The sequence below is a fragment of the Ylistrum balloti genome, unplaced genomic scaffold (genome assembly GCF_031769215.1).
Source record: "Ylistrum balloti isolate Yb309-2 unplaced genomic scaffold, AGI_CSIRO_Ybal_v1 Utg369658, whole genome shotgun sequence".
NCBI lineage: Eukaryota > Metazoa > Mollusca > Bivalvia > Pectinida > Pectinidae > Ylistrum > Ylistrum balloti.
The window spans coordinates 680799-699294 of NW_026781910.1; the positions used below are offsets into that span (position 1 = coordinate 680799).

The window sequence follows — 18496 nt, forward strand, 5'->3', positions numbered from 1 at the left end:
TCCCTCCTAAATGGGTAGGGTTGGCAGGTATGTGTGATATAAAAGTAAAAATTCCCAAGAATTAGTAAACCTTTTACTTGAACAATTTGACCTTCAATTTTTAAATGCTATTTTAAGATGAACAAACATTATGGATAATGCACTGATTCTCACCGGTAATATAAAGGGGCCAATCACATCATCCCTTACAAAACCATGCTTATAACATGGACCAATTAAATGGCAGTTGATAAATTACACTAACTAGTGATAAATCATATTTTTCTTTGATGGCAAGAAATTGTTGTATGAACATCAATGTCATAGCGGGGTTTTTTTTTTTGCAGAAAAAAACAACAAGAAGAAAACAAAAAATATGCACACCGACACACACAAAAACAAAAAACCAAATAAGAACATACACAAAACTCACCTCTGCAATATGTTTTAAATATATCTTCAAAATTATTACTCTGTTCATTACCCTTTCTTATTTCAAGATTTTCCTAACCTCACCTCTTGAAATCTTGTCGTGAATGGCCCTGATGTATGGGTGTAAGTCATCGCACCACAATACTATAATACTGTTATTGGCCACAAAAATATCAAACATGAAATATCGGTTAATTTATAATGAGGAGCTGTGCAGGTCTTTTGTACCAAATCAATCTCAATATATGAAGTACCAAATCAATCTCAATATATGACACTAAAGTAATTTATCATTTGTAACACAAAACAAATTTTTCATCTTACTACACACAGAGGTATCCATTATTTACACAAAACAAATTTCTAATCTACCTACACACAGAGGTTTTACACAACACAAATTTCTAATCTACCTACACACAGAAGTTTTACACAACACAAATTTCTAATCTACCTACACACAGAAGTTTTACACAAAACAAATTTCTAATCTATATACACACATAAGTATTACACAACACAAATTTCTAATCTTACTTCACACAAAGGTACAAAAAGTATTCTTATTTAAAGAAAATTCAATTTTTATCAAACTACACAAAGATATATCATAATAATTGTTTACATCAAACAAAATCTTCATCTACTGAACACAGATGTGTTTACAATAACACTACTAGACAAAAAACCCTCCTTTTCTTATATCCAATCAGGATATTTGTATGGTATTTGTTAGATTTCCTGCGGTAAAGTATTCTACCTATTTCAGAATTTAGAAATACTCCATCCACATGTTATATACCCAGGTATTAAATATTAGATTTCCTTGGTTTAATTCTCTATCCAAATTTCACAGTGTGAGTCTAATATATGTTCATCCAGAAATATAAGTTCTTACAGTATAAGACTAAAAACTGTCAATCAGAAAGCTGTTCTAATCTGAAACTGTTTAAGGGATTGTTTATTTTAATCTCATTGTTTCAGAAATATTGACAAAACAATATGCTATATGCATTTCATTGAAAGGTAACAGAGTGTAGTTTACAAGCACATGTTAAACCTAGATTGGTAGATGTTTTTCAAACGAGGGCTAATTCTGCTTTAGATAATGGACCTTACATTTGTCAAAACGTTTATCATTGGATTTTCAAGCAATTGATAAGCTAGCCTGTAAGCAGGAAAAAAAATAAACAACACATCAAGCAACAACTATTCAGAAACTGATATCAGAGATAATTGATTTATATCTATATAAATTTTGAAACAGTTGCTCCTATTTTGATCATGTTTTCTTTGAGTAGCTACTACTGATAAAAATGTTGAGGGGATCATGAAGAATCTGAGACAGAGATCAAAATTTGAATTTTTTATGTTATAGGCCAAATTAATTTTCAGTCAGTGGGACAAACTACACAAAATCACATCTTACAGAGTTTAAATTACAGTTATCTTCCTCCATCCATAAATAAATAAATGCATCAAAATAGAAAGAAAAGAAAATTAGACTTGAAATTTACATAAACATCCTTATCCTATGGAAGCAATATGTGTAATGTTAAGAAAGGATAGGTAAATACAGATTTCATGGCTATGCCTGTGAATTGGGCAATCTTCGGTGTTGACTTCTGCAGAGTAAACCTGGATCTCATTTGACCCTGGATTTCTTCATGATCCATGTGCTAGTAGCATAGTCATTACACTGGTTCCAGGATGTTCATCAGGTTCTTTTCATATAGGGCGATAAGGAGCATGATGGATGCTCCTAAGATCATACCACCTACCTGGATGAGAAGGTGGCAGAAAGGGTGTTCACCTTGACGTGTATCTACTGCAGTTAGCTCAGGCAACTATAGAAATAAACAAGAAACACCTTTAATATCACAGGCAATGCATACATTTGATTAATTTTGTTAACTTAATGAATACACATAATTAAGAATAAAACAAGAGGTCATCTGACTACAAAAACTTCAGCTGGAAGAAGGGTTATTTTTTCTACTTTGTTACCTATTTTCTGACAGTAAAGTTAGAGCTCAATGCCACTGGTGAGACTTTTGATAAAAATTGGAAATAGGTTCTGCATAGGAAAACCATGATTGCACAATCATATTTCAAAATGGCCTCCCTGGCTGCTGTATAGAAGTTTTGACAAAGTCAAAAAATAAAAACACTTTATTGGCTACCTGTCGTTTACATTCCCACCAATTTTTAGCTCAATGGCACCAGTGGAACTGCAAAAGTTTAAAATATGATCATTTTATGCAAGTTTAAGATCAAAGTTTACGCACAGTGGATGGTGCACAGCAGATGATGAGGGACGAAGCATGATGGCTCAGATGACTTAAAAAGCCCCTTTTCTGCATTTTTTAAGAAACACTCACCATATCGACTAGAGCTATGTAGAGGAACATGCCCGCCACCGACACAAACACCCAGGTGATGGAATCTCCAAAGTTGCCAATAGCAACACCAATCAACATTCCAATGAATGCCAGGACAGAGGACACACAGTTGTACATTACTGCTTGCTTTACTGTCATTCCTGCCCTAAGCAACACAGCGAAGTCACCTGGTAACAAAAGATGACAATAAAATACCAACAGATCAATTTGACAGAAATACCTGTTTCTTGAATGGAAGGTTTTGCTCTACTTCAACAATCATTTTGATGGAATTTACATCTATGACCTGTAATCTAAATCAAACACTGTAAATTATCTAATACTCCAGAAGGGAAGCAACTCTTCAGTTTGTAAAAAACATATCTTGACAATAGTTAAATAAAAAATAAAAATGAAATTTTTGAAAATGACATTATAACATACAAAATTGCAAGTTTCATTGTCAATTGAAAAAAAGACTGACAAGTTTACAGAGAATAACATAATGAAGAACATACCAATTTCATGAGGAAGCTCATGACAGAAGACTGCAACAGATGTACTAAAACCACCTGTAATTGAGCTGGAGAAGGCTGCCCCAATCGCCAGCCCATCACAGAAGTTGTGAATACCATCACCAAGAATGACCATCCATGCGATGGAAGCTACAGAGGTCGGCAGTATGTGGGAGTGGCCATGATGGTGATGTGAGTGGCTAAGCACAGAAGTTGGATTCTCTTCATCAACCATGTCAAATTTTCTATCATTTTTGTGGTGACTGTCATGTTCACCAGAACATTTCTTGTGAGATGACTCAGCGAAGTTGGTGAGGGCTGAATTTAAATTGAAATGTAAATCAGAAAATGTACACTTATCAAACATTTATTTGAATTAGATTAAATTCAATAATTTATTTACATAATTTATTTATATTTATATAATCTGGGATGGTGGTGAGGATTAAATTTAATCAAAATACGAATCAAAGATGTATATAAACATTTATCTGAACAAGATAAACATTAGTTAATAATTACCTTTTTGACCTGGATGGATGCCCATGATCTGTTCCTTACAATCTGGGTCAGTGACACGCATGGCACCACACTCTGTCAGTGGTATGCTTGTATTATCATCACCTAGTTCTCCAGACTCCTTCACAAACACAGACCCTTTCTGTGAAAACTAAAAAGATGCAATATGCCAAACAAACCACAAAAACCGAGTTGCAACTACCTGTCAAACACATTCCTATGATATTTTAATTAAAACTTTTAGCTACTGCTGTAACATACAAGTACTTTGCTTATTGTTGTTAATATCCAGCATAATTCTAGTGTTCCAAATGAATGCCTAGCAAGACGTATACATATATCATGAATAAACAAGTTCCAAGCTCCTTCCTCTGTCGATATTTCAGTCAGATAGTGTAGTAAGTAGTACTTTAATTTTGAAAGGTATCATCAATCAATCAACCTTGAAACCTTGACCTCCAAACTGACATCGATAAATAACAAGGCTATAAAAGAAGGAATGTATTAAGGGTTTTTGCCCTTCCTATACTACCCTTAAAACATTCTGCATTACTCACCTTCTTGCGTTTACGTTTCATGTCTGTGACAATGGATAACACTCTCTCCATGGTGAAGAAGAGGAAGATAGCACCCATTCCACATAGGCCCTTAAGGATTGCCAGTTGGTGCTTTTCATCCTCCTCTTTATTGCCATGGCTGCTGTGGTCATGACCACCTTGAAGTGCCTAAATATAAATAAATAAATGTCTTCATGTATATTAATGAAGTTTCTGATGATAACTATCTTTTTATATAGATTTTGCTGGCCCTTAGTGCTATACTATTATAACTCTTTTCTTTTGTCTATACAAAATTTTTAACATTTGCAGTGTCTGGTACATATATAGAAAAACATTAAAGTACTGAAAGTTATTGTGAGATTCTTTGTGAATACTTAACATTCTGATCAAATTCATGCGTGCTAATGTCCTGAAAATTCCATTATCTATTGTAACATAATGTAGATGTATATTATTGTGTCAAAGCATTCTGTACGTGGATATACAAGTATCAGCAACACCTCAGAATCAAAATTAATTAATAAGATAGACATCTTAAGGATAATAGCTTAAGTTTGTATCAGCAACATCTCTAAATCAATATTAACTAAATAAGATAGATATCTTAAGGATAACAGCTCAAGTTTGTCACATTTAAACATATGGTCTCAGTAATGATTAAAGTAATTAGTTTCTTGACCAAATCAAACTGAAATTTTAGCTTAATAATTGAATTCCTCCCTACAAAGGGACACTTTAATAAGTTTCAAGAATGCCATATTATTTATTGTATTTACTATAACATGGTAGATATCCATACCAATATGATATACAACTTGAATGTTTTCTTTGGGTATTTGTTGGTCTTTTACATATTACATATTATAAGAAACGATTTGAATATTGATAGGTTAGTTAATACTTGGAGCAGACTTCTGAATGGTACACATATTTATTCACTTTTCAGTTTTTACATAAACATTATGGCCTTTCAGTGAACCAGTTCACCCTACTGACAGACTTTTCTTTTTAACATAACAAGAGACTTTTAGTTGGGGTAGTGGGTATATATCTGAATAGATTTACTTACATGAGGAAGTAGATGTAACAAAGCATCCCCTGATAGCGCCCCAACTGCCAGTGCCACAAGGAAGAGAAGCAGGTGGTTGTAGAAGACTTTCTGCATAATTGGGACGACAGCCACACCAAGCAGTCCAACCATACTGATGATCACTATGGCAATGGTTGAATATCCCCACACTGCAACACAAAAATAAAATGAGTTTTTTTTTCTTCTAATATTTTATAGCATATGGATATACTAAACATCCTCACACTAACAGATAATAGTAAAGATACCAACAGTATACATTTTTTTGTTTTCAAGCAATTAATTATCCATGAATATAATTATGAAAGGTTACAAAATTTTACATTTCATTTTCTTTATGATAATATGATATCTAACTATAAATATACTCTTTATAAGGATAAGTTTAATATTAACAGTTATTTCTTTGTTTTTCACAACACTTTCAAGATATTATCCCACGATGAAATAGAGCAGTTTCCCCCCCCCTACCCCCCACCCCCCCAGACTAACCAAATTAATTGATAACAGCTTGGGAGTAATTATCCAAATAACAAATGATTACATTGGAATCACAAACCTTCTGCTGGTATTTCTTTAAAGGAGACTGCGACAGCCTCTAGGTCTGGATGATCATGATGGTCATTTGACATTTCCCTACACTCAGTCCGAGTAAGAGTGGACAGTATTCCAGGACACATCTGCAGAAGCCGTTCTTTAGACACTATCTCACCTTCGTGTATGTTGAAGTAATGGAACAGGTCATCACACTAACAAGAAAACAATTTAATTTTACATGTACACATTAAAGTTGTCAAAACCACCACAAATGTTCATATAGGTATTTCTCCAACCTCCGTTACATTGTATCTAAAAACAAATTGTACATGTATTAGTCTACCCACAGTTAAAGCTAAATGACATATCTTATAGATGTTATCCTTTACATTTTCAGCTCAGGTCTAAAGAAATTTGTTTCTACTCACATACGCTAGAAAAATAGGGTATGTCATTCTGGAAATGTATTGATTAATATTTTCAGGAGTTTTTACTGATGAAAATGTCCTACACCATACAAAAGTTAAAAAAATGTTTGCTAGACCCGTTTTTAAATCTGGGGACTTAAACGCACCTTCAAAATTAAAACATTTGTTTGTTTTCCCTCAGCCAATCAAGAGAGAGGTGGACAAACCTTGCTACTGAACATACCTCCAATTTTCGGATAACACTTTCTCATTCCAGTTCAGGGTTTTTGGCTCTAAATCTGTTTCCATCAAATGGAAATTTGTGGAATAGCTAGATATACAGCTAGCCTAAATCATACTTAAAAGATTTTCTAGTCAAACTACCTCCCAGTATAACAAGTTTCATGTATGGTTTTGAGGTTTCAAGACGTAGCAAGTTTCTGATTTTGCCTCAGGAAACAGGTCCGTAAACAACAACCATACAGAGAATTTTATACAGTCAAACCTCTCACCTGATTTTTAACATCATGTCCTTGAAAAAATAACAACATATAGACCTTGCTATATAAAGAATTTCTGTAATTATTTATAATTACCTTTCCACTGTCACTTTCAGAATCCATAGTGTGAGCACCTAAGTGATAATGTGAATCATCTGATCTCTTCTTAATCTGCCTCTTCATAACATTACTTGAGCGACGTCTGCGTACATTATGATCAGAATCATTTGAAAGTTTATGAGCATCTATATTTGTATTATTAGAATGAGTATGATGATGATCTGAAGCATGATTTTTGTGATTATGGTCATCATGATGCTTCGTGTGATTTTTGCTGTCATGACGATGATCTTCATGATCTGTATCAGGATGGTGTTTTTTGTGATCCGAGTCATGAATATGCTTGGAATGATCTGCATCATGACTATGGCCAGCATGGCTATCAGTAGGTACATGAGAATGTCCAATATGGGAATGGTCAGGCAGTAAATGAACATTCATTCCTAGATTCTCCAAGATATGAATAACTCCATCATAGTCTAAAACACCGTCTCTACCAAATCTGTACAATAAATCTTTCATATAAAGATTTTGTGCATGTAACATTTCATCAGTCTTTTCCGATGATTCATCATGGTCATGATCATGGTCATGTTCATGGTCATGATCTTCATTATCTGTATCAGGATGATGTTCTTTGTTATCCGAGTTATGAATATGCTCGGGATGATCATGATCATGGTCATGATCTTCATTATCTGTATCAGGATGATGTTCTTTGTTATCCGAGTTATGAATATGCTCGGGATGATCATGATCATGGTCATGGTTGTGGTGATCATGCTCCGAAGGAAAGGTATTGTTCAACATCAAATGATGATGTGGATCTGAAGAATTAGTAGGAAATGTTGGCACGAGTTTAGTTGATTCATCTGCATGCCCATAGGCAGGGAGACAGGTGAGAGCATGTAACGTAAGGCAGATGGCACAGAACCGGTAACTCTGAATGGTGAAACACATTGCGTTGACTTCTCCAATGGTCAGTTCTACACAGGCCCTGTATGATCAGTCTGTCAATCTGCAAAGACAATTAATTGAATACATTACAATTAAAGTCAACCAGATATTACAAGATATTACAGATAATATCTTCTTCAACAAAAGTGATTAAAATCCCCTAAAATTGTAGATAAGCATTTGTTAAGACATGCCAATTAGAAAGATAAATATGACTAACGGAATGTGACTCCCCTTTAAGAAACATTTCACTTCAATATTTTAACAAGTGATTCCTTTTTAATGTAAATACATCTAACAACAGTTGGATGGTTTGTATATGTTGACATGTAATATAAGGCAGAAATACCCTGTAACTTACACCATTGGCAATTAATTAAAACAAAAATTCTAATTTTCATGGGGAACCATGTTCTATCAGTGTATCATTTTTGAACATTTAACTAATTTCTGCGGCAATTATTTGATAGAAGGTATGTATATCAGAATTGGTGTCCGTTGTTCCCGTCGTATTACTTACAATGTATAGAAATTGATGGTATTTTTCAAAGTCAATTAAAAAATATATACACTGGATAGGTGATGTTTGGAAGTTTCCATTAAATTTTTGTTTTGTATTTTTCATCCATGCAGTAATAGCTGAAGCTGGAACATCTTTTTCACCATTTCTTTTACTCCCTTTGTGCAGACAATTTACAGAATATAAATACACAATGGATACTTTAATAACAGAGTAGACAAGAAAATGTCATGATCTATTGAATACCAATATGTCACAACTTCTGCTCAGAAAGAATCAAACTGATTGCCAAATTTGAATCCATAATGAAATTTAAAATATAGGTTAAACAGTGACCTGCTTAATGATAAAGCTATTACTAAGCCATTTTGCTAGTCAATACAACAAATCAACATGACATATTTGGTCAACTGGTTGACTGGTTTTCCATCTCCATGACTCCTTCTGGTGCCAGGTATCAACGATGAACATCAGTGTTCTGGTATAACATGATGTATTGTGAATGTAAGATAAATATATCAAATATGGAATAAGTCAAACAGAATCGGTCAGGTCAAAAATTAAGGTAACAATGATCTACTTCTGATATTGTATTCAGAAGAAATCTACATATCCTCCAGGTGCATTTACAATAACTGTTACAATTTCTAGATGTATGCATATGTAAATAGCCAGTCTGCTGTGGAATGACAGTCGCCTAGTTTTCACTTACATACATCAGCAGCACATGTACTTCTGAAGACAAATGTATGTATGTTTCATGGATGTACTTCTGAAGACAAATGTATGTATATTTCATGGTTGTTCTCCTTTAGTTGGTTATGAAAATGTTAACTTTTATATATACATGTATTTAACAAGCATGACCACTTATGAAAAATTCATGTGTAACAACTTATTTACAATATCTTTGTTGTTTATCATTTTACCTCCTTGACAAGTAAGCTGAAGTATTATATAACAGTTGATAGATTTTGAAAGTCTTTGCCAACATCTTGATCCAACTTCTCACATTTTTCAAGGACCATAGATTCAGGGTTGTAGATTAAAGGTCACCATTACTATGTTTTAGAAAATCAACCCTCTAGTATCTTCATCAACTTTTTCTTGGCAAACATCACATTCCTTCCAAGAACCAAATTATATTTAAGTTTTTTCAATATGCGTGGTCAATGTCATTCATTTCAGAACACCCAGGTTAACATTCAAGCAGCTTCATTCCTGAAGAAATTTTTATCCAAAATCCAAATGGACATAATTATAAAGGATTGTGATATCACTGAGTTCGACTTTCGTGGATGCAAGGTCAAGGCCACTATCAATAAATCATCGTCAGCACAGCTAATGGCGAATCAAACCTTCCTTGAGGGACTGGATCAAACTTCATGTATAGGACCTTGTTTTATGGTTCGTGTTAGCACATCAGTCTAGGTTAACAACAAGAGGATTGGTATTGTTCGAGAACCTATTGTGATGTCATATGATCAGTCAAAATAATGAAAATTATAACAAGAGGCCCATGGGCCTTAACGGTCATCTGACAAAAAGCAAGCCAAACCTAGAAAGTGGGTTGAGGTCATTCATTTGAACAAACTTGGTAGCCTCTCCTCCAAGCATCTTACAGGCCCAATATCAGCACTCATGGACTTTTGCTTGTTGCGAAGAAGTCGTTTGTATATTTTAACATATTTGACCCCTGTGACCTTGAAAGTGGGTTGAGGTCATTCATTTGAATAAACTTGGTAGCCTTTCCTCCCAGCATGCTACAGACCCAATATCGGCACTCATAGACTTTTGCTTATTGAGATGAAGTCCTTTGTATATTTTAACATATTTGACCCCTGTGACCTTGAAAGTGGGCCAAGGTCATTCATTTGAACAAACTTTGTAGGGCTCCATGCCAGCATGCTATGGGCCAAGTATTAGCCCCCTAGGCCTTCTAGTATTTGAGAAGAAGTTATTTAAAGATTTTAACATATTTGACCCCTGTGACCTTTAAAGTGGGTCAAGGTCATTCATTTGAACAAACTTGGTAGTCCTTCATCCCAGCATGTCACAGGCCCAATATCTACACTCTGAGCCTTTTGGTTAATGAGAAGAAGTTATTTAAAGATTTTGACATATTTGACCCCTGCGACCTTGAAAGTGGGTTGAGGTCATTCATTTGAATAAACTTGGTAGCCTTTCCTCCCAGCATGCTACAGACCCAATATCGGCACTCATAGACTTTTGCTTATTGAGATGAAGTCCTTTGTATATTTTAACATATTTGACCCCTGTGACCTTGAAAGTGGGCCAAGGTCATTCATTTGAACACACTTTGTAGGGCTCCATGCCAGCATGCTATGGGCCAAGTATTAGCCCCCTAGGCCTTCTAGTATTTGAGAAGAAGTTATTTAAAGATTTTGACATATTTGACCCCTGTGACCTTGAAAGTTGTTCAAGGTCATTCATTTAAACAAACTTGATAGCCCTTCATCCCAGCATGCCACAGGCACAATATCAGCAATCTAAGCCTTTTGGTTATTGAGAAGAAGTTGTTTAAATATTTTAACATATTTGACCCCTGTGACCTTTAAAGTGGGTCAAGGTCATTCATTTGAACAAACTTGGTAGTCCTTCATCCCAGCATGTCACAGGCCCAATATCTACACTCTGAGCCTTTTGGTTAATGAGAAGAAGTTGTTTAAAGATTTTAACATATTTGACCCCTGTGACCTTGAAAGTGGGTTGAGGTCATTCATTTGAATAAACTTGGTAGCCTTTCCTCCCAGCATGCTACAGACCCAATATCGGCACTCATAGACTTTTGCTTATTGAGATGAAGTCCTTTGTATATTTTAACATATTTGACCCCTGTGACCTTGAAAGTGGGCCAAGGTCATTCATTTGAACAAACTTTGTAGGGCTCCATGCCAGCATGCTATGGGCCAAGTATTAGCCCCCTAGGCCTTCTAGTATTTGAGAAGAAGTTATTTAAAGATTTCGACATATTTGACCCCTGTGACCTTGAAAGTTGTTCAAGGTCATTCATTTAAACAAACTTGATAGCCCTTCATCCCAGCATGCCACAGGCACAATATCAGCAATCTGAGCCTTTTGGTTATTGAGAAGAAGTTGTTTAAAGATTTTAACATATTTGACCCCTGTGACCTTTAAAGTGGGTCAAGGTCATTCTGGGTCAAGGTCATTCATTGAACAAACAGTCCTTCATCCCAGCATGTCACAGGCCCAATATCTACACTCTGAGCCTTTTGGTTAATGAGAAGAAGTTGTTTAAAGATTTTAACATATTTGACCCCTGTGACCTTTAAAGTGGGTCAAGGTCATTCATTTGAACAAACTTGGTAGAGCTCCATGCCAGTATCCTCTGTGCCAAGTATTAGCCCCCTAGACCTTCTAGTATTTGAGAAGAAGTCGTTTGAATGAAAAGTTTACGGACGGCGCACGGCGGACGGCGCACGGTGGACGGCGGACGGCGCACGACGACGGACGAAGCATGATGACTATAGGTCATCGGACCCTTCGGGTCCAGATGACCTAAAAATTAAAGCACAGTGACCCCCTCTTTTCTAATCATGAAAAGTATCATAGAAAATTTCTTTTTCAAAACAAAGTCTTAAGAAAAGTTTTATACTAGAGTTGCATCATTGTGGAACATTTTCAGTTTTTGGTTGCTATGCAGTTTAAAGCTCATTAAATCAAATGAAAACTTGGAAAATAAGAATGTAAATATGTTTCCTGCTTCAGTCATTCAGTTATAACTATTGTAGATATATGCATGTTACCATTATGGTAATTGATTTCCCTTATGTAAAAGTAAATTGAAAGAAGGCGTTAAGTTGTAATAACTTCAGGGGTCTGGTGGAGTAATATTTTAAACCACAAGGCACAGGACTAGTGGGCTGAAAAATTAACTCGTCCGGATTGGAAATTTACTTGTCCAAATTCAGCTATTAAATGGCAACTTAATCAGCGAGGATGAGACGTGACTTTTTTTCTGTTTCTATTTTAAGTTTTAGTGAAAAATCTATGCAGTAATGGCTGCTTTGTGTCAGACATTGTGCGCTACTTTGGCCTAGCCGAAGTGTTTGTTTACATCCGATTGACTAGGTGCTGCTAAATACAGACCGGTACATGTTGGTACCGCCCAAGAGCACCTGACATCAGTATGACCGCGGGAAAATGCCCAAGGTATTCCTTATGCTATATTTGACGTCATGGAAGTTCCAGTGAAATTAAAAGGTAGAGTGCAGTCTCGAAGTACCGTAAACATGTTTCTTTGTTTTAAATTTTCTTTGCATTTTTACTGAACTCTAAGTTGTAACATTAATATCATCATACAACTGACAAAGATAAATCTGGTTGTCTGAGACAATTTTCACTCATCCATGACGACCGGACTAGTGCTTTTCTGGATCCCTGAACTTGTGTCTCATACCTTCTTCCAACGTTAACAATAAATTTGTTTAAATGGATTTCTGTCTGAAAATTCTGACTAATTCGACAAATTAATGAATATTCATTTACAATCTGATGTTTCATAGTATGGCTGTTCTCCCCTTACTTCCTTTTCCTTCCATGGATGTTCTATGGCAGCTGCTACCAGTTATTGAGCTTGTGGTGTCATGGCCAACAGGGTCCAATTCAGCGAGTTATACATAATATGTGGAATTAAAGTACCATGGGAAGAACATATCGAGGGGACACATGAAAGGAAGAAGACAAAATATCAGGAGCTGGTCGATGATTGTAAGTAGAAGTGTTGGAGGGTATGGTCCTTCCCTGTGGAGTTTGGCTGTTAAAAAATTTGCCAATCTTTGTGCAGCACCATAAGGACTACAATTGTCATCAGGAAAGACAGAAAGCATCTGATTGGTGCAGTATGCCAGCAAGCAGAGTCAGCATCAATGTGGCTGTGGAGGAAGTGGGGCAGGCAGAACAGTAGGCATCAAAGTAGTGTTGTACAACTCTTCAGAATCACTCCAATATAGACTTTGTAATTTGGACAGACATATATGGCATTTGTATACTAATAGCAACATCAATCATAAAAGAACTGAGACAACATCAGCAGTGTACATGGTGGAACAGGCTAGATGGTTACAAGCTAGGATTCAATCACTTAAGTTGGTGCACCTCTGGTGGTTGTTGTGGACCACACCGAAACAACCAAGGATAGAGGATCCACCTGAAGATGGAACTGCCCGGCATCAATAACATCAATTACGTAAGAAGGTGTAAGGTAATATTGATTAGTAGGAAAGGTAAAAATAGCAAAGTTTACACATCAACATCTAACTGGTATTGGGCCAGCAGATTTTAATGTGGTTTTCAATCTATTCTGATTGGGATCATAAATAACACTATATTCATTTCATTTGTGTAGTTATTTCAGGGACTTTTATGATATTAGAGGGATATGAAACTAAGCCCAGTGGTGACTTCTCTGACATTGAAATCCCCTCATCTCCACATGTTGTCATCTAATTAAAATCTTACCTATCTATGCTCCATTCACTTCTATGTGACCAACCTCGCCAGAACCATTTTTTTGGCCAATGATCCTTAATATCATTTTCATAACAACAATGATAAGTTAAAATGCAAAGTGACAAAAATGACACAAGACAATAGCAAAATAACTCAGCTTTTAAATGCTACATATATTTACAGACGATCAATGTCTGGAAAAAAATAAAACTTTCTACCACTGTGTTTATTTGAAAGATCAGAATTATAGACAGCCAATTCTTACCTCTCTGTAATATAGATCCCTGAGGTATTAATATAAATTGATTTCACAATCACAGATACATCTGTAACTTTTGTTAATGTTATATTATGTCCACAATAAGTATGCTCCTGTACTAGTTTACAATGTACTTGATTTGAATCACTTAAAAATATTTTTTCAAATATTCAACATATCCTTAAAAACAAAACAAACAAAAATTAAACAAAAAAAACTCTAATTGCTAATCGATAATAATCATATAGAAGTTTATACTGTACACACGTACATTTACATGTAGGCCATTTTAGACGGTAACACGAGCACCTGCTTCGCATTCGCGACTGTCTTGCGGCTATCGAAAGTGTGACAATTCAAAGAGAAATGTACATGTACATGCATATACGCTGATATCAAAATCTACTATAATTTTAATCATTTCCCACTCTTTGGTCGGTAAGAACTGTTTGTAAATCAACATCGTGGCTTTACACCAAACTGCCTTCCCATTTAGTACAATATTTACCTTTTGTGGCAATTTTGAAGTGTCGTGTGCACAGACTCAAAATGTGATTCAAATATGGCTGCCAGTTTCACGATTCACGTTCTCCACAATGACGTTCGGAATCTTCTAGAGTTTCGTCGAAAGGATATGACTCATAGTAGAATAATTCATGCGCATGCGAGGACGCCCACCAATGAAGTCGGAACACCTCGGCTGATTCCCATGCAGTTATCACGTGTTATTTATAACATATTTCAAACAAAGAACCATCTATTCCTGTGTAGTTTCTTTTCCATTATTTATTAATATACATTGGAAACTAGGCCTATTAGTGACTTCTCTTACATTAGCTTTTTGTGTTTGTGCACACAGAACCTAACTCAGTGAAATGTCCATTATAGTTTCGTTTTCAGAAGTTGACCTGGCCACCATACTCGCACACGTCGAGGTTTTTTTTTCATGGAAAATTCATTTGAAAATGTAATGAAAAATGGTTGTATAAAAAGATATTTCAATTCCTCATTTTTTATCACATTTTTAAATGAAATTTAAAAAAGAATACATAAATGAATTTCGTCGTGTGTGAGTGTAGTGGTCAGTTCAGCTATGGAAATGAAACTATTTGAATAACATGTATTTGCACCGAGTGAACCCCTTATGTTTGATCACTGAGCCGTGAAATTCCCTCGCCTCCGCTATGGAGTTAGGCCGCAAACTGTACGTGATATATAATTGTGGGAGCGGACAGGTCAAGCTTCGGTTTGCTCGGGTTCATCACGGGCAAGTGATCTTTCCTCTCGCACACAAATTTACGGCACAGTTTGAGGCTTATCTCTAACTTAAAACATGGACCCCCTTTGTATTAATACCATCCTCGATATTCCAGGGGATACGATCACTTCCACTCTCTGGATACCGAGACAGTATTAATATAAAACACGTTTATAAGTAATAAAAACCAGTTCCACAAATTTTGTCTCAGACAATCGGCTTAAATTCTTCACGGTGTTTTAATTTTGAAACTTCTATATCGGCTCTACCTTCGTTAAATGTAATAGAATAACCGAAAGTATGTGATCATGGATCAATGAATAACGTTATAGTGAAGCGCACAGAGCACTCGTTTGACCCGCTTAGTTCATTACTATGCATGTATTTTCAGTGTGTCTGCAGACAGTGAAGCAGTGCATTTCTTCCCCAGTATACTGCCTGCCCGGAACCATTAAAGTGTAACTTCTCCTACACCGTTTGATGGAGGGAAAATGTTTACGATAATTATCTTCCTATGATCAAAGAACAAAATCAGATAGATTATAAAAAGGATACCAGGGACATATGATACATATATTATATCCCAGGTACTAAACAGAGGTACTACACAGAGATGTACACAATATAGATATTACATCCCTGGTACTACACATATGTACTACACAGAGATGTACAATATAGATATTACATCCCTGGTACTACACAGAGATGTACTATATAGATATTACATCCCTGGTACTACACAGAGGTACTACACAGAGGTGTACAATATAGATATTACATCCCTGGTACTACACAGAGGTACTACACAGAGATGTACAATATAGATATTACATCTCTGGTACTAAACAGAGGTACTACACAGAGATGTACTATATAGATATTACATCCCTGGTACTACACAGAGGTACTACACAGAGGTGTACAATATAGATATTACATCCCAGGTACTAAACAGAGGTACTACACAGAGATGTACACAATATAGATATTACATCCCTGGTACTACACAGAGGTACTATACAGAGATGTAGAATATAGATATTACATCCATGGTACTACACATATGTACTACACAGAGATGTACAATATAGATATTACATCCCTGGTACTACACAGAGGTACTACACAGAAATGTACTATATAGATATTACATCCCTGGTACTACACAGAGGTACTACACAGAGATGTACACAATATAGATATTACATCCCTGGTACTACACAGAGGTACTACACAGAGATGTACACAATATAGATATTACATCCCTGGTACTACACATATGTACTACACAGAGATGTACTATATAGATATTACATCCCTGGAACTACACAGAGGTACTACACAGAAGTACTACACAGAGATGTACTATATAGATATTACATCCCTGGTACTACACAGAGGTACTACACAGAGATGTAGAATATAGATATTACATCCCTGGTACTACACAGAAGTACTACACAGAGATGTACAATACAGATATTACATCCCTGGTACTACACAGAGATGTACAATATAGATATTACATCCCTGGTACTTCACAGAGGTACTACACAGAGATGTACAATATAGATATTACATCCCTGGTACTACACAAAGGTACTACACAGAGATGTACTATATAGATATTACATCCCTGGTACTACACAGAGATGTACAATATAGATATTACATCCCTGGTACTACACAGAGATGTACAATATAGATATTACATCCCTGGTACTAAACAGAGGTACTACACAGAGATGTACAATATAGATATTACATCCCTGGTACTACACAGAGATGTACTATATAGATATTACATCCCTGGTACTACACAGAGGTACTACACAGAGGTGTACAATATAGATATTACATCCCTGGTACTACACAGAGGTACTACACAGAGATGTACAATATAGATGTTACATCTCTGGTACTAAACAGAGGTACTACACAGAGATGTACTATATAGATATTACATCCCTGGTACTACACAGAGGTACTACACAGAGGTGTACAATATAGATATTACATCCCAGGTACTAAACAGAGGTACTACACAGAGATGTACACAATATAGATATTACATCCCTGGTACTACACAGAGGTACTATACAGAGATGTAGAATATAGATATTACATCCATGGTACTACACATATGTACTACACAGAGATGTACAATATAGATATTACATCCCTGGTACTACACAGAGGTACTACACAGAAATGTACTATATAGATATTACATCCCTGGTACTACACAGAGGTACTACACAGAGATGTACACAATATAGATATTACATCCCTGGTACTACACAGAGGTACTACACAGAGATGTACACAATATAGATATTACATCCCTGGTACTACACATATGTACTACACAGAGATGTACTATATAGATATTACATCCCTGGAACTACACAGAGGTACTACACAGAAGTACTACACAGAGATGTACAATATAGATATTACATCCCTGGTACTACACAGAGGTACTACACAGAGATACTACACAGAGATGTACTATATAGATATTACATCCCTGGTACTACACAGAGGTACTACACAGAGATGTAGAATATAGATATTACATCCCTGGTACTACACAGAGGTACTACACAGAGATGTACAATATAGATATTACATCCCTGGTACTACACAGAGGTACTACACAGAAGTACTACACAGAGATGTAGAATATAGATATTACATCCCTGGTACTACACAGAAGTACTACACAGAGATGTACAATACAGATATTACATCCCTGGTACTACACAGAGATGTACAATATAGATATTACATCCCTGGTACTTCACAGAGGTACTACACAGAGATGTACAATATAGATATTACATCCCTGGTACTACACAGAGGTACTACACAGAGATGTACAATATAGATATTACATCCCTGGTACTAAACAGAGGTGTACAATACAGACATTACATCCCTGGTACTAAACAGAGGTACTACACAGAGATGTACAATATAGATATTATATATATTGTACATCTCTGTGTACAATATTATATATA

The 18496-nt window shown here is 35.6% G+C and overlaps 1 protein-coding gene across 2 annotated transcripts; it reads right to left on the reverse strand.

The window, feature by feature from the left end:
* Positions 1–1375: 1375 nt before the first annotated feature.
* On the reverse strand, positions 1376–14796 carry LOC132558024 (zinc transporter ZIP6-like). 2 transcript variants are annotated; one of them, XM_060222555.1, is made up of 9 exons: positions 14718–14796; positions 7017–7998; positions 6036–6225; positions 5456–5625; positions 4384–4551; positions 3830–3968; positions 3311–3625; positions 2793–2980; positions 1376–2258 (listed from the first exon to the last, which is right to left on the reverse strand). In XM_060222555.1, exons 2-9 carry the CDS (start codon positions 7938–7940, stop codon positions 2106–2108), a joined length of 2247 nt encoding a protein of 748 aa, XP_060078538.1. In that variant the 5' UTR covers positions 7941–7998; positions 14718–14796; the 3' UTR covers positions 1376–2105. The 2 variants fall into 2 exon arrangements, with proteins under 2 accessions (XP_060078538.1, XP_060078530.1); XM_060222547.1 differs by having other exon boundaries at positions 3830–3977.
* Positions 14797–18496: the final 3700 nt, after the last annotated feature.

Coding starts and splice junctions, on each gene's coding strand:
- LOC132558024 (XM_060222547.1), bottom strand. CDS start 7,940: ATGTGTTTCACCATTCAGAGTTACCGGTTCTGTGCCATCTGCCTTACG. Junction 3,978..4,383: donor TGAAACGTAAACGCAAGAAG/GTGAGTAATGCA, acceptor GCATCTTTTTAG/TTTTCACAGAAAGGGTCTGT. Junction 2,259..2,792: donor ACATAGCTCTAGTCGATATG/GTGAGTGTTTCT, acceptor TTATTTCTATAG/TTGCCTGAGCTAACTGCAGT.